Source organism: Phaseolus vulgaris, chromosome 7 (assembly GCF_000499845.2).
Source record: "Phaseolus vulgaris cultivar G19833 chromosome 7, P. vulgaris v2.0, whole genome shotgun sequence".
In the NCBI taxonomy this organism is placed as follows: Eukaryota; Viridiplantae; Streptophyta; class Magnoliopsida; order Fabales; family Fabaceae; genus Phaseolus; species Phaseolus vulgaris.
In genome coordinates this window covers 34,864,328-34,885,408 of record NC_023753.2, presented here as the reverse complement: position 1 = coordinate 34,885,408, position 21,081 = coordinate 34,864,328, and the positions used below count along the sequence as shown (strand labels likewise).

Below are 21,081 nucleotides of genomic sequence, written 5' to 3'. Positions count from 1 at the left end.
TATAGTTTTAACTTTTAAATATTGTTAGTAATAAATCCATATTATCAAATAATTAAAAATCATATTAAACATTATTTAAAAGAATATTAAACAGTTTAACTATGTATAACAAATATAATCAACAAATATAATCTAAATTTTGTTCACACTTGAGAGGAAATACTTGTGTCATCACGTGAACTGTCTCTCTAAACATCACATCAAACGAGTTCAAACATCAAAGTAAGTATTTGAAAATAGATTTTTGAAAGATTTTAATTTTATTAAAATTAATTATTGAAAATTGATTTGTGTTTACATATTTTTATTTTGAAATTAAGATGGTAATAAAATTCAATATATAATTTTATCACACTAAAAAATATGTAAAATTGAGATTTCACTCTCGGGTATTTGCTTAAAGTCACATTATGAAAATAATTTTAAACCGTAATTCACTGCTTTGGATTCTAAAGTTTCCTTCATTTCGCATCTCTTTTGGGTAAAAAAGAGACGACAAAACCAAACAGTTACATACAATAATTTCTTCTGCTACCATCAAATGTAACTGGTGGTGAAGAATCCGAGACAGCTGTAGTATGAATCAAAAGGTGGTTGTGGTGCTTGTTAAATAGACTTAGTGTGTTGTGCTTGTTCTTGCAAAACCATACACTGAGATACTTGGGTTATCAGAAATGAGTGATAAAAAATGGAATTGTGCAGAGTGGCTTTCAGGAGACCTTTTAATGTTGAAGGTTATCATGATGATAGTGCCTTTCTTCATACTTACATTACTTGCTTCTGAGAAGAAAAAACATCTTTGCAAATGGGGTTTTGTTGAAAGCTGTTCATATAATTCCACCTTCGATCAATATGTAAGACCTCACTTCTTCTTCCATGCTTTTAGTCTTTGAATATTAATGGTGATTTTCTTTCATGTAGTTTTTAGAATGATTATTATAATACTCAACAAATGAGGATACAGGGAATACTCACTTCTTTTTTTCTGCATGCAAAAACAAACTAGGATAATACTTGTTTATTCATAAGATAGAGAGGATAATCAAATGAAAATGTAATATGAATTGATTAATGTCACCTCTTTCTTTTTATTCTCTCCATTTTTTTCTAATTAATAATAATAATACATTACAAGTTTTGAATTACCATATTTATAAAATAAACATTTCTCATCATTTGTTTGAAGGTGATTGAGATTTATGTTAGTAACCATGGATGAGTAGAGCTAAGTTTTTCTGGTGTTTTTATGACAAAAGAATGAGATGTTCTTGTAACAAAACACCAAATGAATCTTGAATCTTGTTATAGTAGATTTACTTCTTTATTATTTAGATCTGCAAAGTTGTATTTTAAATCAATTTACTTACACTGTTTTACAGTGACTTATTTAATGTTATTTCACAATAATGAAAATAAACATAAAAATATTTGTAATTTATAAATAAAAGTTAAATATATTTTTATTTTGTTCAGTCCTAATTTAATACAAAATTTAACAGTCTAATATTTTGTATCTTAATTTATATATATATATATATAGTAATTTTATTAAGTACTTTATAATAAAAAAATTAGATGAAAAGACATGTTATAATTTTTTAAATAACTTTATTATATTTATAAATATTTTTGGATGTTTATAAATAAATTATATAATTTTATAGTTAAAAATTATAATACAAAATCAAGTATCATACTTTAAGATATATATTTATATTTTTTATTAATGTTGATAATTAATTCAAACATATAAAATTATATTTAAATATAATAAGTAATTTGATTTGGTTTTATTATATAAAATAAAAAAATTATTAATTTTAATTATTTTTAGTTGTTCAGTTTTGATCATAATTAAAATATAACAGTTTTAGAAGAAAAAAAAACTACTAAAAAGACTACTATTTTAGAATTGAAGGAGTATATTTTTGACAAAATGCTAGTAAATGTTTTATTTCCTTTTATTTTAGGTATAAAAACAATTTAAAAGTAAAAATGACATAAGCTTATCAATAAGAGTCTATTACTAACTTCTGTAGAGTCTAAAATTGGTTTTGTTTTGAAAAGTAGTCTAAACTTTTATTATTTAAAACATTATTTGGCTAAAAAAATATTATGATTAAAATTTTTTGCTGAAAAAAAATTATTAATTTTTTTTTAAATCCAATCTGGTTGATATATGATTTTTTTTTCTTTTAAATTCAGAACAAATAATTATGTCAAATTTTTGCAAATATCTCTTTTTGAGGGTTATAGAGATTAAATATAAATAAATTTTAATTCATTTAAAACTATTCAAACTAATTCTAAATAATCTGTCTATGAAACCTATGGGGCATCAAGAATAGAGAAACCACTTATAAGACATCTACCATTCATCACTTCATCATGCTAACAGTGTGGTTATTATGAAAATCAAGTTTCAAACTTTTTTTAAGCTTTTGTATATTATTCTAGCATTTGAAATCTTAGTATTTGATAGTTTAACTAAAATCACTTACTTGTGTTGTTTGAACAGAATCAAACAGAAGTTTTCAATCTCTCCAAACCTTCGTTCAATCTATCAAACTTGGATGAGACTAAAGTTTTGAATGCTTTCGAAACTTCTGTGAATGAATCTAGTGAACCTCACCTACCTCATGAGCAAAATGGAGAGTCAACCATCTTAGATAATATCGAGATTGGTTTGGCACAAGCTCGAGCTGCAATCAGAGAAGCCAGAAATGGGACCGGAACACCAGATTCAGATTATGTTCCCAAAGGTCCAATGTATTGGAATGCTAAGGCATTTCACAGGTACAACTATTCCATGCATTGTTGGTCATAGTGACCCATTAAAAATATGTATTGTAATATTAAATCCCAATCAATATGGAGAAAGACCATATGTGCATATCAATTCTTTCAACACCATAAGCAAAGAAGAACTCATGCATTTTCTTGTTCTATTCATTGTTCATAACAAACTACTCATTAATCATTCTGTTCTTAAACTGTGTTGCTACCACAGGAGCTACTTAGAAATGGAGAAACAGTTTAAAGTATTTTCCTATGGAGAAGGGGAGCCTCCAGTTTTCCACAATGCACCATGCAAAAGCAAATACTCCATGGAGGGTAACTTCATGCATGCTATTGAAATGAATAACCATTTTCGAACTAAAGATCCCGAGGAAGCACATGTGTTTTTCCTCCCTAGGGTTGGATATGGGTATGAAGGAGTCTCACAAGACTTAAGTCCCGTGAAGAAAACTGCCACAGATTATGTCAGTGTCATTGCAGCAAGATATCCTTATTGGAATCGAAGTCTTGGAGCAGATCACTTCACCCTTGCTTGCCATGACATGGTACCTCTAACTTTCCTTGCATTGTTGATTTAAAAGGCATAAATATTTAGAGTTAAAATTTGTTTATGTTTGCTTCAGATATTTAGATGATTACATGTATATATTAATTTTCATTGTTTTTTTTGTGTGTTTAGTGCCGAGGGACATCATTATCCTTACCTACTCCGCACAAGAACTCTATTCGTGTACTTTGTAATGCCAACACATCTGAAGGATTTAAGCCTGCAAAGGATGTCTCATTTCCTGAAATCAATCTCAAAATCAGTTCAATAAGGTTCATTGGTGGGCAATCTGCATCTAAACGTTCAATCCTGACTTTCTTTGCAGGGGGAGTTCATGGCCCCATTGCACCAGTTCTTCTTAAACATTGGGAAAATAAGGATGAAGATATTCAGATTCTCAAGTATCTTCCAAAGGGGATTTCTTACCATGAGATGATGAGGAAGAGCAAGTTTTGCCTGTGTCCTAGTGGGTATGAGGGGGCTAGCCCTAGAGTGGTGGAGGCAATTTACACTGGCTGTGTTCCTGTGTTCATTTCTGAGCACTCTGTCCCTCCTTTCAGTGATGTTTTGAATTGGAAGTCATTTTCAGTTGAGGTTTCGGTGAAGGACATTCCTAACTTGAAGGAGATATTGATGAGTATTCCTCCAAAACAATATATAAGAATGCAGAGAAGAGTGGAACAAATTGGAAGGCACTTTGAAGTACATTCTCCACCCAAGCGTTTCGATGTGTTTCACATGATCCTTCACTCTGTGTGGCTTAGGAGACTCAACTTGGAAGTTCACCATGATCAAAGCATTGGAAGTCAGTGATGGCTTGGCTATGTTTAATGAATCGTTCAATGCAGTTTCACTTTCACAATAATACTGTATTGGTGTTGTGTTTTGTCTGTTTCTGTTGTGTTTTGTCTGTTTCTGTTGTGTTTTGTCTGTTTTGTCTTGTTTAATCACAAGACTAAAACTATGGGACAAACTCTATCTTTGATTTTCATTTATATCAATGTTTGCATTTGCTTTACTCTCTTTAGTTTCTTGTTTTCATTGCAACATTTGAGGTTTTATTTTTGTTATCATTTCTCTCAGGTAATTAACTAAGAAAAAATATTGCTTATCTTCTATAAACAAACAACCATAGCTGTTTCATGTCCTCTAAAAATCCTTTTACCAGTTCAATTATTCAAAAAATTTTGAAAAAATACCACAATTTTGGAACACAGATTTTGGTACAAATATGGTTTGTCTCCTTAGGTAGATTTTGGAACATCATATGAAATTTTAACAACTCTAAAACATCTCATTTGACACAAGGAAGGGACAGTTGGTTTAAGGAAACATAACATCTCTTTTGTTTTCTTAGGATGACTACAGGACGTTTTAATATAAACTTTTTATATAAAATATTTTTAAATAAAAAAAATAAAATTATAGAATAAAAGTGATTTATATACTAAATAAAAGTGATTTATATACTAAATAAAAGTTAAGTTTTAGATAAAATATTAAGAAATATTTGTATTGACATACATACAAATTAATTTCAATTTATGAATTTTATTTTATTTTCTAAAAAATATTTGTGATAAAATTGATCTCAAATTTATGAATTTTTGTGTGGGTATAGATTTTCAAGTTATCCACGTTTACAGAGAAGAAAACTCTTCTTCTAATAATTTTATGGCAAATTCTTCCTGCACTACATCAATTTTAACCTCCACCATATCAATTTTTTAAATTTTCAAAGCTACCCTCCTGCACCATATCAATTTTAACCTCCACCATATCAATTTTTTAAATTTCCAAAACTACCCTTATTCCAAATTAAAAATTCCAAAATAATAATTATAATTGAGAAATAAAAGAATACATACTGGAAAAAAAATTCTAAACACAAAATTACAAATACATTCTGGATAAAAAATTTCAGAATTCAAAAATATGTTCCGAAAAATGAAATCCAAAATATTTCAGATAAAAATTTCAAAAATAATTTTTTCCATTTTTATGTAAGGTTATTTTCGTTATTTAGGAGGGGTATTTTTGTCATTTTCTAGAGTTGATTGGGTGCATGTTGAAATTGATATGGTGGAGGGAGAAATTGCCTAATTTTATTCACTATTTGCTACATATTTTTTAAAAACGGGTCATTATGCTGTTGATGACTTTTACTCTATGCAGCTCCTATTTATTTTATACACTCTCCACTTTACTATTTGTAACATATTTTAAAAAACTTAGGCCCATTTTGTTGTCTATTATTTTTACTCTATACAGTCCCTATTTATTTTATATACTCATCACTTTACTATTTGCAACATATTTTTGAAAATTTTGGGCCCATTTTGCTGCTCATGAGTTGTTCTATGCAGCACTATTTATTTTATACACCCATCAACTTTTAATTTCTTTTTAAATTATATATAATAAATATTTTAAACAAAATAATTTCTTAATAAAAAAACTCCATCAGACTTATTAGTTATTACAAATTACAAATGATATTTGAGTCAATGTTTCTTTAATGAAGATATCTAAAAACAATGTGCTCATGGGTTTAGTAGCATTTTTTGGCATAAATGTAAAATATTTTTATTTCTAACTATAGAAGGTTTAATCCTTTTAATTAAGATAATATATAACTTTCCTGTTATCCCAAATTATTTTAAACATTTGTACAGCAAATAAAATTAATAAATTTTTATAGTAATTTAAAAAGTACTATTTTGAAGAATATTTTATAAAAGTAAAAAAAAAAATAGATTCCTTACCTTTCTTTTAAAACCTCAACTTCTAAGTCTATAATCTAGTGAATTATTACGAGATACCATTAAAGAAAGAAAGAAAAAAGCAATTTCTTGAATCATCCTTGAAACTTATCCCTTTTACAAATACTTGTAATACAAATGATTTTTAAATACAAGTAAATGTTAACTATGTAAACAAATCCTATAATATTATAACTATTATATGTTTAATAAATTTAAATATTTATTACACTATTATATGATTAATAAATTTAAAATAAATAAATCTATACATATAATAAAAATATACATACAATAAACAAATTTAAAAGTGTTATATTTATGTAGCTAGCCGAACTATCAAATAATCTAAACATGTATTGTCGGCCTCGGCCGACACATACTCCAAATTATTTATGCTTTATGCGTCAATGATCGATGCAGTATTTTTTTTTTCACTTTCTCTTAGTGTCCTCCATTTTTTAGCTGCCTCACACAACATATTTGTTGTGGCGACTTTTTGTTCGTTTGGCTGACGCAATTCGCGTCCTACTCTTGGCCGACATAAATGTTACATAACTAATATTCCCGTTTTCTTGCAATGATCGAGTCTCTGAGTTTCAATTACAATGAGTTTTAATTACGAAAATTTATTGATGTTTGTTTAAGTCTCTAGATACATAGAGCATGTCATAAGTAAATGTTTAACCAGAAAAGAAAATTATATCATCATAACCATATTTTTTTATTTTATGATAACAAATACCAATATTTGTACCAAAAACAATTTAAATTAGATGACAAGAAAAAAAAATAAGAAAAAGAAGTATATTTATAGGGTTAAATAAGTTTTTTTTGTCTATGTACTGTAACACGAAATTGATTTTCGTCCCTAGTCCAAACTTCAAATCATCTAGGTGTTTTTGGTATGGAAATGATTGGAATGAGTCTTTCTGTGTGTAGAATTGGTTCAAGTCCAAAGTCTCTAGAGTGGTCTCGCTTGGGCATGACTGAGTTCGCTTGGATAAGATCCTTTGGAGGCTTTTGGCTTAGGCGTTTCATCCTTTTTTTTTTATCTTATATATTCTCATTTTGCCCTTTCATCTCAATTTGTTTTTAGAATCTTGAAATTAACACAAATTTAACCGATGAAATATGACACTTATAAAATATTTCACTTCATCAATCTATTGAAAGTAGTTATAATGAATATCAATATGCAATCAAAATAATAAATTTTAAAAAAATTATCAATCTTTAAAAAAAAAAACTAATAATTATTTCACATACAAAATAACCAATTTCAATTGTTTTCATATTATAAGTATTTAAATGATATAAAATTTAAATAAAAATAAAAATTAATTTATATTATAGTTCGGGAAGAAAAATATATTTAATTCTATATTTAAATAATACATACGCAGAAACAGAGTACTGTTTGTGTATTTCGAAATTGGAGTACATAAATAGAAAGAAACACGGAAATGGAAAAAAAGTTATATCTGTTTTCAAAAAATAAATAATATCGAGTCTGTGAAAAATGCCTTCATACTAAACTATAACAGGAGAAAAGAAAAAACATGAATAGAAGTCTCTGGTAAAGAAAAGCTTATAACAGGAGAAAAGAAAAAACATGAATAGAAGTCTCTGGTAAAGAAAAGCTTAGAGAAAAATGTTTGTGATCCTCTGCTATATATGTAGAGTTAAACAAGAATGTATATAATAGTGATAAGAGGAATCGTTTAACTCTTCGATTTGGTTACTCCTTCACCTAACATCATGCCACGATTTAGAGTTACCTATAGGCAGGTTCATGAAACATGTGATGATGTCAGGTTCTAAGGGACCGAACAACCACTTAATACTCATATACCTTAGTTTAATCCAAATACATGCACATCATCATATCATTTACGTAACATTAGATGTCACCACCAAGAACCATCTCCTGCTAACGTGTCACACCTTGCAACCATGCCTGCATCCACATGTCCACCTCCACTGCTCTTGCTCTCCCTTGCACCCACGTGTCACTCTACCCTCTCCTTTCCCTTTTCCATTTCTCATTCCGTTCACTCATATAAACCATCAACTCCTGCTTCCACTCCTCAACATCTCCATATCATATCCTATACACAGATCAAACTTCCAACTCAAAGTGCAAATACTGTCACAAAACCAAACAGATTTTCAATGGCATCGAGGCAACACGAGGAACGAGCTGAGGCAGCTTCGAAAATTGCTGCCAAAGAGCTTGAACAAGCCAACAGAGAGAGAGATCGTGAAGATGTGGGCGTTGTGGAACAGCTAAACAATGAAGAAAAGCGTGGTGTGATAGGGTCCATGTTGAAGGCGGTGCAAGAAGCGGTGGTTGGGAAGAAAGATTCAGTTCCTGCGAAATCATGCACCACAGAGGTGATTCATGATGTTAATATCAAACCTGATGACGTGACAACCGGGGAAGTGAGAGACATATCCGTCGCCAAGTCGCCTGGGATCTACGATTCTCCTGCCACGGACGAAACCGGTTCCAAGGTTGGTGAATATGCAGATTGTGCTTCTCAGAAGGCGAAGGAAGCAAAGGATGCAGCAATGGCAAAAGCTGGGGACTACGCAGATTATGCTTCTCAGAAGGCGAAGGAAGCGAAGGACAAGACTCTGGAGAAGGGTGGGGAGTATAAGGACTATGCTGCTGAGAAGGCTAAGGAAGGAAAAGATGCTACAGTGAATAAGCTGGGAGAGTACAAGGATTACACTGCGGAGAAGACGAAAGAAGGGAAGGACACTGCTATGGAGAAGCTTGGGGAGCTGAAGGATTCTGCTACGGAAGCTGCTAAGAAAGCTGTGGAATACTTGAGCGGCAAGACAGAGGAAACCAAAGAGAAGGTCTCGGAATCCGCAGTGATTGCCAAGAACAAGGCAGCGGAGACGGCAGAGACCGCGAAGGATAGAGCGGCGGAGATGAAGGATGCGGCGAAGGACAAGGCTGCTGAAGCTGCCGAGGCAACAAAGAACAAGACCGCTGAGACGACTGAGGCAGCAAAGAATAAGGGTAGGGAGATGAAGGACAAGGCTGCAGAAACTGCGGAGGCAACAAAGAACAAGACTGCTGAGATGACTGAGGCAGCAAAGAAGAAGGCTGCAGAAACTGCTGATGCAACAAAGAACAAGACTGCTGAAACGACCGAGGCAGCGAAGAATAAGGCTGCGGAGATGAAGGACAAGACCTGGGATGCAACTGAAGCAGCAAAGAACAAGACCTGGGAAGCAACTGAGGCAGCAAATAACAAGACTGCGGAGATGAAGGACAAGGCTGCAGAAACCACAGAAGCAGCAAAACAGAAAACTGCACAGGCAAGGGACAAAACCAAGGTCTCACTCTCTCTTTTAAATTTGTTGAGCCTAACATGTCTTAGAATCTGTTCAAGTTCTATTGAAGTTTTCGTATTCTTTTTTTCAATCACAAGGATCAAAATCACTTTAAGAATGGAACACATTATATGCATTTGTGAATTTAGGGACTAAAACTTTGATTTGGAGCAAATCTGGAAGCCAAAACACATTGCATTGGCACCTTATGTGGGTGCAGTTTTGTGTATATGTGACTAATTGTGAATGTTTGAGAAAAATTGACAAGTTATGGATGTGATATGATGTGACACAGGGGAATGTGAGAGGTGAAGATGAAGATGCAAGGAGGAAACTGGAGGATCTAAAGCTACAAGGGTACAAAGATATATCTGAGGGGCGTGCAGATAAGGTGGTGATGAAAGTGGAAGAGACTCGACCAGGGGCAATAGCGGATACACTGAAAGCCGCGGATCAGAATGCGGGACAGACCTTCAACGATGTGGGACGCTTCCATGATGAGGAGATCGTAAAAAAGAAATAATGTGATACTTGGTATATAGTATCATATTATGTGCAATGCACAATATCTATATATATGTGCAGTTTATGTAGTGTATTTGGAGTATATGTTATGTGATCAAAAGTTGTTTGTTTAAATTTTGGTTTTCTTGTTTTGATTCTCTTCAAAATGTGTATTGGTTCTAGAGGTTCATATGGTGACCATGGTACCATTACAACAACAATAAACATTGTGCCCGTTCTTTGTGCAACACTTCAATGCAAGCTCTTCATCTCATCTAAAACTTCTTTGCCTACATCATATACAATAATTGGATTTTGAATCAATCCATTAACAAAATGGAGATATATATTAACTTTTATATCAGTCTACTACATTAGCATCCAACTGTCTTAAATTAGTGGCAAATTGAAGAAATGTGGATTCAGAAGCATACATTTGGATCTGAAACCCTATCATCAAACAAAGGTATTGGCATTTTTCGTATGTATAAGCGTTGATGATTGGTGTTTTTGGTTTCTCTTTGTCTTTCTCTTGACGTTGGTGATTCAAAGCCATCAAGAACATTTTAAATGCAAAAACTTGTTCTCAAAATGATTGAAGGTTTATTTTACCTGTTTTGGAAACTATTGTTCCATAATGAATTTGTTGCATATGTTTTTCTGTTTTTACTATTTACTCGATTTGGTAAAAAACATTAAAAATAGTTATAAATTGATTTTTGACCCAATTTTCTTGTGGTAATTTATTTTAGTGTATATTTTATAGTGGAGTCATTTGATAGAATAGTCATAGATTTTGAGATACAAGAATTAGTGAGTACATAAAAAACACCAAGCTTAAAACAGAACCTGCACCATCAAAAGGCTTAGTGAGAGGCTTAATGAGAAGATCTGCTTGATCAAGATCTGCAGGTTGATCTGTTAGAAGATGAAAAAGGCTTCTCTCTAACCACATGACACAATCTATATCAATGTAGTTAGTCCATGAAAGTTGTTTTTCTATTTTATATGTTCACAAAATAAGCTTGCCACGTAACACACATGTCTTCAAGCAAGTAAACAAACTAAGGCTCGATATTCTGACTCAGAAGAAGACCCGAATATGGTGGTTTACTTTTTTTGTTTTCCATGATATCTGGATTCTCCAATCAAAATTTAATTTGAATATCAGAATTCTTAGCATTGAACATATCTTGCCCGAATGAAGATTTGATATATCTTAGAATTCGTTAAACTTCTTGGTGATGAGTTTTAATGGAGCTTGCACAAATTAACTGAGAAGAGAAACTGCACCACAAAAATAATATATGGTCTGGTATTAACTAAATACAACAACCTTTCAATGATTATTCGATATGAAGTTGCATCATATATAGATATATATAGACATATTCTGATGAAACAGAGTGTCATTGTCATTCTTCTTAGTGTGATTGCATGTTTTGCACTCAACATACTTGGATCAACTAAAACATCGAGAACATTTTTTTTGACAGATATGTATTTTTTCTTTATTTCTAGTAATTTCCATGCAAAAAAAAGTACTCTAAACGGTCTAAATCTTTTATTTTAAAAATATTGTTTAAAGAACTCTTAACAATTTCAATATCTCTCATGTTATTTTCAACAAGTAATATATCATATATATATATAAGGAGGGAGATGAAAGATGTTTAAGTTTTTCTGATAAAGAGAGAATGATCTGTCTTTGATTGAATATAAAATTAGTAGTATGAAGAAAAGAGATAAGTTTCTCATGCCATTGTTTTGCTTCCTTGTTTTAAGTCGTACAACAATTTGGCCAGACAAAAAATCTGATTTTGGAATGGTAATATCTAGGAGCAAAGTCATGTACACTTCTTCTGGTAAATCACCATGCAAAAATGTGTTGTGTACATCAAGTTTCTCAAGGTGCCAGTCTTTTATAGCAGATTGGTTCATATGGTAGTGAGTCTAGCCACAAGTAAATATGTTTCCATGTAGTCAATGCCCTTTGTTAGAAGTTTTGTTTTATATCTTTCAATCTATTTTTATGTTAATTTTGTACACCCATTTGCAGTCAAATAGGTGTTTTGTGGTGAGAAAGATCTGCATTTTCCCAAGTATTATTAACCTAAAGAACTTTCATTTCAACCTTCATTACTTCTAGTCATTCATCATAACATTGTGACTTAGTTTGAGATGAATAGAAAGAGTATAATTTAGTTATTTTTGTGTTAATTTTTTATAAGATATCATTGAATCAATAGGATAACATACCTTATTTTATTTTAGTTCTTTGTTGGATGGAGACATGAGTTAATGGTGATTGTCTGATGTTCTTCTGACTCTGGTGTATCATCTCAGGCCTTTCTCTTCAACATGATTTTTTTCATTTATTGTGGATTTCATAAATTTCATTATGAGTGTTATCATAGTTATGTGTTCTTCATCTTCTCGTGTACCTTTTTGATTGTTATCATGTATAGGACAGACAAAACATTAATAAAAATAATATAGATGAAAAATTCTTTTAATAATTAAACATTTATAACAATATATCATTTTGTTCCTTGTTTAAAACTAAGAAAATATGTATTTATATGCCCTGTGATCAAGTTTATATTTGTTTTGTTTAGAAGTTAATAAGACAAAACACATACATCCAAAAATTCTCAGATTATAAAGACACTTATTGTAAAAAAACAGAAGAAAGCAATCCATTTATCATATAAATAAAATGAACAATAACATACAAAAATTAAAAATATATTATAATTAATAAATAATTTTAATTTTAGTATTCAACCATTCTCTTATAGGTCATCCAAACAAATCAGTTTGAAAATATATACATAAAATAAACTCTTTTTCTTTTCTGTCACATTGTGCAATCTATATTTCATGTTTTATTTCTTAATAAAACATTAGCAATAAGGTTAACTATTTTATAACCCTTCTCTGAAAAACCTATTTCAGAACTATAATGAACCTCCTTCTTATTATTATTATTTTATATTCTTTTAGTATTCTATTTTTAATTTGTCTTAAAAACTAAAAATTATAATAATTCAATATAGGCCTGCATAAGCACATGTCTACTTCTTAGAATATAAAAAAAAAATATACTCATAAAACAAATTTATGTTTATTGACATTTCTGCATTTAAAGCTTTGTGCTGCTTTTAGGTTGGGTTATTTCTCCTCATCAATCATTTGATGTATGTACTATATATTAAACAAAAAATTGTGTTCAATTTGTGAAATAAGAAAAAAAGCAAAACTCTTTTGAAAGAGATGGTACGAGTGAAATTAATCTCTAAGAGGATCAAATTCACCTAATGAACTGCAAAATATTTTATCAAGAAAAAAATTAGAGATTTTTTTTTTTTGATACTAATAAACATGATTTCTGGTATTCACAAGTCTGGGGAATAATGACTTTTAAAAATAACTAAACTACGTTAGGTAAACAATATTCGTGAAAATATCTGTAACTTATACTATACATATTAATATATAATCTATACCTATATACAAGGGGATTCCCCTCTTAACTGCTCTTAATTTTTTTCTCTATTTTATCCTTATATTAATATTTAATTTTATTATTGTATTATGATCATTGTGTCATTTCTTATTCCTCCTCTTAACTGCTCTTAATTTTTTTTCTCATTTTATCCTTATATTAATATTTAATTGTGGTTATGAATTGAAAGAGATAATTTATTTTAAAAATTAATTGCATAATGAGAGAGTGTCGAGAGAGAAATAAATTTAATAAAATATTTGAAATTAATTGCATAATAAGAGGGAGTGTCTGTTTTATGAGAGAGAAATAAATATTATGAAATGTGAGTAGTGGCCTAACGTGAACAATTTGATTATTACTGAGCGGTTACCACTTTCTTCAATAGTTTTCACCATCACCATTTACATCCCCTTTCTTACGAATGGGTAGTTTTCACCAGTTACATCCACTCCCTTACAAGGAGTAGTTGAGCGTAGTTTTCACCAATTGCATCCAAAGAAAAAAAATGCTATAAATTTTGACACATTTTGAACTTTCTTCCTTCACGCTCCATGTTCTTCTCCTATTCTCACCCATCTTAGTCCCTCTTCAATCACCATCTTAGTCCCAAAGCGTTCGAAGCAAGAGACGTGTCTCATTATTATAGGATTTGAACATTTTTGTTTCTATTGCTTTCTTAATTTTTTTTTTATATTTTTGTATGAATCCTAAGCCCAGCTTTGCGGGCAAAGTTTTTATGTCTACTTATGTTTTGATCTAATAGATATTACATAAGTTGGAAGTTTGGTAATTTGTATTTAGTTTATTATTTTATTTTTTTTCAACTTCTTTGTCATTGAAGATGGGGATTCAATTGATATGGTGATAGATTCTACAACTTCCAACATACAACCAGCATTATGTTTTGACATTGTTTGCTGATCCATTTTTTTAAACCTTAATTTTAAAGATTACACCCAAGTTAAATCAAAATTTAATATTCAAAAACAATATAAAAAAATTAACATAAAATCTTAATAAAACTATTATCAATGGTGCATTTAGATAATTTACATATCTTCTCATATAATTTAATATTTATTAAAATTATATGAATATATAAATAGTAAAAATGAAAAATGCGGATATACAGGTACGTGAGTGTAGGTGTTCCCGCTAGTATTAATAATAAAATTTATAACCGTATCTAAAAGAAATTGGATTTTGTGTTATTGAGTATAAATATTTTGTTTTCTTTTCTATCCATTAATTAATAGAGATTGTATTATCTAACTGTTTTCCTTTTGTGTGTATTTGTTATTTTACTGTTTTTATTCTTACAAACATTATTAATTTTATTGATTTTATGATATGTCAAATATTACTAACCTTAAATATTAGTTACTAGAATGAAAAATTATAAATATAACTATTTTATTATATATTTTCTATATTTTTATAGAAATTCAATAATACTTTTTTTTAATATACCATTATATAAAATAAGATACACTTTTGGTAAATTCTTTTGATATTATCTTGTAATTAGATAATTTTATCCTTTGATGAATAAAATTTATTTATTTAATAAAATGAATAGTGAATAATTTTTCTTTATTTTAAAATAGTTAAATATCTCTTTTCAAAGATAACAGTTACACAAATTTTTCAGTAATACTTTTACAAAATTATATATATTATAAATCATATTAGTTTTTAACTAATTATTCATAAACATAATCAGATGTGAATAATAAAAATAATATTTTTCATCTTGTTTGTTTCTTTATATCTTTTTCTTTTTTACATAGTTTTTTTTTAATTTTTATTGTGTAGTTATCACCACAAGAAAATCATGAAATAGTAACTAAATTTAGAGATAAAAAATAATTAGTTGACTATATTATATATCAATTCAGAGACTAAAAAATTATTGACATCTAATATGATTTCTATTATTAATAAAATATTATAAAATAGTTTCTAAATTTGTATCTAAATTAGTTACCAAAGTTTTAGTTACTCATATTTTAGATTTTAAATTATTTTCTAAACGGATAATAAACACTAATTTAGAACATAAATAGTTAGCGGCTAAAATCTTGGTAGCTAATAGTTAAATATCAATTTAGAAACTATTTTATAAATTTTTATTAATAATAAAAACTATTTTAGGTACCAATAATTTTTTAATTTATAAGATGATCTCTAATTTAGTCAATATAGTAAAGTAAATATAGTAAGTAATAATTTTGGTTTCCAAAAATAGTTTTTATTTAATGATAATCTCAAAATATAGTTTCTATTTAATAATTTTCTTGCAGGGTATATTTATAATATTTATTCTCAATCTTTCTCTTTATTATTTTAGTGTTGATTTTTTATTATTTATATTATCTATCAAACATAAATAAATAAATATCATAATAAAAATTAAATTAAGTTATTTTAGATGAAAACCTAACATAAATAGAAAAATAATTTGAGTAAAGATTTTGTCTCAATCTGGGATATTACAGTATTAGATGATATAATAGTTTCCTTTATATAATAATAACAATATATTTATAGATTATTATTAAATGTCGTTTGATAAATTTAATTTCTTTTTAAAATGTAAAATATTGGATTTAATTTAGTAAAAATATATATAACAGATTTCTGTTTATATAATATAATAATCTATAACATTAATAAAAGATTCTCCTTTTCTGTGCATACAAATTTTTATTCTTTTATCATTTTTTTCTAAATTAAAAGAACTATTTACAAGAAAAAATCTATAAAATAAATAAAAAAATATTTACAATGAAATTTTTAAAAATATTTATATTCATTTTTATAAAAAAATTCATAATTTCATAATATTTTTTAATTTCAGAATGTCTACACACATAGGGAAGAGATTGGTAATTTGATAAAATTTCACAATTTAATAAAACACCGCAGAATTTTCAAAACCTTCTTCTTTCTTGTGACAGAACTTATACTTTACATGTTAACGTTGTGACTTTAATTAATGTTTATGTCTAAAACATACATATAAGCATTGAAGGAACGGTTATATATTATTATTTATGAGTGGTGAGAAACAACTTTTGATCCTTTATTCCAACTTTATATTTCTTACCATAAATTTAAGTAATTTGATGTTTTACTTATTATTTTCTTCTTTCTTAATTAATTAATTTATTATTTATTTATTTTGTCCGCAGTCAAACCCTTACTGACTGAAGATACATATTATATTATCAGAAAGAGTAAATAAGCATTTCATAGATTCACCACTCATCATCATCCCTTTTCTTATTGTGTTGTAAATAGTTAATTAATGTTATTATTTTTAAAAGGAAAATCAAACTGAAACATAGTTTTCGGATCTTAGATTTTTTAAATATTACCACATAATCATTCTTAAAAAATATAATTTTATAAGTTTGTTTTCTCAAAAGATAAATCAAAGGAAAGAAATATGAAGATTCTTTACAAACTAAAATTTTCCCTTTTTACCAACCATTGCATCAGGTCTCATGAATTAGGAATCCTCATACTTTAGAGGATATTCTGATTTAGACCAAATATTGATAAAAATAGAAAGAAAATAAAAGAAAAACAAAACCAATCAATCAATCAGAGATTGTGACAAAACTGATATTCATGAACCACCGACCAGTAACAAGGTGCCACTTGACTGACAAGTAGAAGCATTTTCATATTTGTTATTTTTTTCCTCCACTTATATGTACTATGCGGAACACAACAAAACAACACATAACATACACACAATACAATCTTCTCTTGGTTGATTATTGTTGTTTCATCTATCACCATACTAATGTCTTCACGAGGCTTCATAGTTTATCTCCTATCTGCTTTTTCTTGTGTTGTTCTGTCTGCGCTTTTTTTCACCAACCATATCTATCATGGTCACAAAGCAACTTTGTTAGCCTCCAGTGTCTCTGGAACTCGTAGAGTTTGGCCTGTAAGCACTTTCCTTCTTTCAATATGTGATTTATGAACAAAAGGGTTAATGTTTGTCAACATGATGTAGTACGGTTTAATCATGTGAGACTTGTGCTGTGTCATATAGTATGTGCTGAGAAGTTCAATTACGGAACAAGATATGTCTTAGAAAAACAAGCATAATTGATTATATACTTTACAAAATTGTGAAGAAACTATGAAAAACAGAAGTGGTTACTTGTTGTTTCACTTTAACCATGAGAAGTTATTTGATTTTTTCCTACTATTAATGTATTCTAAATATTTGATGCTTCAAAAGATAGTTTTTTAGTTACAAGGAATCATTCTGAATTGTGTTGTGGTGTTTTGATTGTAGGATTTGCAGCCAAGTTGGAGACTTGTATTGGCGACGGTTATTGGGTTTCTTGGATCAGCATGTGGAACCGTTGGTGGGGTTGGAGGAGGAGGCATTTTCGTTCCTATGCTCAATCTGCTTCTTGGCTTTGATACTAAGTCTGCTGCTGCTCTTTCTAAATGTACACAATTAACACTTTCTCTTATGACTAACTTTCTGTACTTTGTGCTACTTTCTTGATTATGGGTTCTCAAAAAATGGTTGAAATTTATGGTCACATCTTAATCGTTGACTTGTTTGTTGTAAATGTTCAGGTATGATTATGGGGGCATCAGCATCATCTGTTTGGTTTAATGTGAGAGTGCACCATCCAACGAAAGAGGTGCCCATATTAGACTATGATCTGGCGCTTCTGTTTCAGCCTATGCTTATGCTTGGAATCACAGTTGGTGTTGCTCTCAGTGTTGTCTTCCCTTACTGGCTTATTACTGTTCTTATCATCATTCTATTTATAGGTGTGTGCAATAGAACCAATCTTTTTCTTTGAATGAATCAGTTATAGGCCATAGTTATAGAAGAGTGTCTTTGTCTCATTTAATATATCGGTTTTAATTTTTCTGCAGGGACTTCTTCAAGGTCTTTCTTCAAAGGAATCGGGATGTGGAGGGAAGAGACTATTTACAAGGTAAAAATTTCTTGATTTGAGGCTATGGACTTTAACTCTTTTAATTCATCAACCTAATTTTTTTACTCTTTGGGAAATAAGTCACTTGTAAGCTTTCCGTGTTTACTTTTTGTTTGCTTTTTTGCAGAAAGAAAAGACCAGGCAACGAGCGACCTTGATTAATTGCCATGATGAAGATAGGACAGGCATGTACAATTTAACAATATTATCTTTTCATGTCAATTAAAAGAGTAAATAGTACACAAAATTTTCTATTCACTAAGGATTTTCTCTGACTGAATTGAGTGTTGTTTTTGTTTTCTCAAATTGCAGTTAGAATCGAAACAAAATGTGAGCCTTTGATTCCTAAAGAAGAGAAGACAACTGTGGTATGTAAATGTCTGGCACATTTGACAAATTATTCAGTTTGGTTGATCAGAAATGAGTATGTAAATTTTGCTCACTTTACCTTCTTCACACCTAAAAACTGTTCAGGAAATTTTATGTCTCAACCTTAGGTGGAAGAGGATTGTTGTACTGGTTGTGGTGTGGGCTGGTTTCCTACTAGTTCAAGTCATCAAGGCAAGTGCCCCACCCTTCTTTCTTCTCTGTCACTCACATGTCTATTAATTGTGTTAATGTAATGTCTATTTTTGGTCTGCAGAATGATGTAGAGGCCTGCAGTTTATGGTATTGGGTGCTTTTTGGTTTGCAGGTTAGATTATAAAATAAGCAAAAACACATAAACTCAACTTATTATGTAGAGGGAGATTGAACTAATTTGCTTGCACTTGTTATTCTCTTTCTCTTCCAGTTTCCAATTGCACTTTTAGTGTTTGGATATGAAGCAGTGAAGTTGTACAGGGAGCACAAAAGGAGAATGAGCACAGGGAACTCGGAATGCATCTGTGGAGCTTCTATAGAATGGACTGTTGTGAACCTAGCATTTTGTGCAATATGTGGCATTGTAGGAGGAGTTGTGGGAGGCCTACTTGGTTCTGGAGGTGGATTTGTTTTGGGCCCTCTTCTTCTAGAGATTGGTGTCATCCCTCAGGTACATACATGTGCCCTTTCAATTGAACAAACACGGTTAAATTTGGATCTCAATTCAAGAAACTTAACTTGCAAGGTGTTTGATCACATCTTGTAGGTTGCTAGTGCAACAGCAACATTTGTGATGATGTTTTCCTCATCTTTGTCTGTGGTTGAATTCTATCTGCTCAAGAGGTTTCCCATTCCTTATGGTAATTTACATAAACTCTTCAGTCTTTAATCCTTTTTCTCAATTTGCTTGGCCAGTATACTAAAAATCTACAGCACTTTGATTTTAATGTTATCCTATTACTTTCATGATTATAACTATAGCCTATTTCCTTGTATTTCTTGCAGCATTATACCTCACCTCAGTTTCTATTTTGGCTGGCTTCTGGGGACAGTTCTTTGTGAGAAGAATTGTTGCATTTCTTGGGAGAGCATCACTCATTGTATTCATCCTCTCAGGTGTCATTTTTGCTAGCGCTCTCACAATGGGTAAAGCAAACCAACCTAAATTGTTGATAACATTTTTTTCTTATGAATGTAGTTAATACATTTTGCATGGAAGTGTCTGATTGTGACATTTTTCTTTCTTTCAGGTGTTGTTGGCATTGAGAACAGCATTGAAATGATCAACAACCACGAGTTCATGGGATTCTTGGGCTTCTGTTCCAGCCAGTGATATATCTTATCTTAGACTGCATGCAGTTTGCATAGCAAAAAAGAAAAATCCAATTTGGTGTGAAAATAAAGATGAAGTGTGTAGTACAATGGCACTAACAAATGTTGGTCAATGCCTAGTTGACCAACTGGAACATCAGTGTCAATAATAAGGCTTTGTGAGAGAATAAATCTGTGGATGAGTGTTAGCTCCTCGCTAACACATGTCATGTCACAGTGCTTTCAGTTTTATTAAATTTGCATGGAGAAAAATAAATAATGGAAATGATATCAGTTTGTTTTATATGTTTGGATGTTGAAAAGATGAAGATACCTCTGCAGACATTCTCATGTAAAATGAGTGGATCATCTTAAAATATCAGTATCTGCCCAATATGCTTTAAGACTTATTGGAACATCAATATATAAATTATAAAACTATTTAGATATTTATCTCTTCAATTTGCAACCATATCTGGTGGACCAAATTTGTTGAGGTTCATAACTTCATGTGCTATGCAAACTCTTCCAAGTCTCTCAGGGGTCTCAAGGAAAATAAAAGTGAACAAGAACAAATAAATAAATATGGGTGTCGTAATCAGAGATTTTGGTCGTAAATGAGTAGATTAGGAAATGAACTTTTATTTTTTCTGAAGCTGGATTTTTGAACAAATTGAATGAACCGAAATTTTGGTGTGAAGATTATGTGTGGAAATTGAATACGGAATGCATCGTTGGAATGTTGTCGTGTACTGTACGGAGTGTCAGAGTTAAAAAGATCACGTGACCACGTTCTGCAATCAGTAGTATCAGCCTATCTTTTTTGGCTACAATATAATAATGATATTTAAATTTGTCCCTTACGAAAAAGTTTGCAAAGGTGAAAACTTCAATTAAAAAAATACTTTATTTGTAACTCTTCAAAATTGTGTTTGTTTCAATTTCTCTTGT

General features: G+C 30.1%; 3 protein-coding genes across 4 annotated transcripts; all 3 read left to right on the top strand.

The window, feature by feature from the left end:
* The first annotated feature begins 431 nt into the window (after positions 1–431).
* LOC137830308 (probable glycosyltransferase At5g03795) lies at positions 432–4,364 on the top strand. Its single transcript, XM_068637573.1, has 4 exons — positions 432–854; positions 2,519–2,796; positions 3,011–3,344; positions 3,479–4,364. Exons 1-4 carry the CDS (start codon positions 675–677, stop codon positions 4,157–4,159), a joined length of 1,473 nt encoding a protein of 490 aa, XP_068493674.1. The 5' UTR covers positions 432–674; the 3' UTR covers positions 4,160–4,364.
* Positions 4,365–7,852: 3,488 nt separating this feature from the next.
* On the top strand, positions 7,853–10,211 carry LOC137830307 (late embryogenesis abundant protein At3g53040-like). 2 transcript variants are annotated; one of them, XM_068637571.1, is made up of 2 exons: positions 7,853–9,462; positions 9,755–10,211. In XM_068637571.1, the coding sequence occupies exons 1-2, from the start codon at positions 8,065–8,067 to the stop codon at positions 9,980–9,982; spliced, it is 1,626 nt and encodes a 541-aa protein (XP_068493672.1). In that variant the 5' UTR covers positions 7,853–8,064; the 3' UTR covers positions 9,983–10,211. The 2 variants fall into 2 exon arrangements, with proteins under 2 accessions (XP_068493672.1, XP_068493673.1); XM_068637572.1 differs by having other exon boundaries at positions 8,195–9,444.
* Positions 10,212–17,106: 6,895 nt separating this feature from the next.
* On the top strand, positions 17,107–20,436 carry LOC137830306 (sulfite exporter TauE/SafE family protein 4). Its single transcript, XM_068637570.1, has 12 exons — positions 17,107–17,435; positions 17,793–17,952; positions 18,086–18,286; positions 18,395–18,456; positions 18,584–18,641; positions 18,769–18,824; positions 18,931–19,017; positions 19,100–19,150; positions 19,250–19,489; positions 19,586–19,679; positions 19,825–19,965; positions 20,070–20,436. The coding sequence occupies exons 1-12, from the start codon at positions 17,289–17,291 to the stop codon at positions 20,150–20,152; spliced, it is 1,380 nt and encodes a 459-aa protein (XP_068493671.1). The 5' UTR covers positions 17,107–17,288; the 3' UTR covers positions 20,153–20,436.
* Positions 20,437–21,081: the final 645 nt, after the last annotated feature.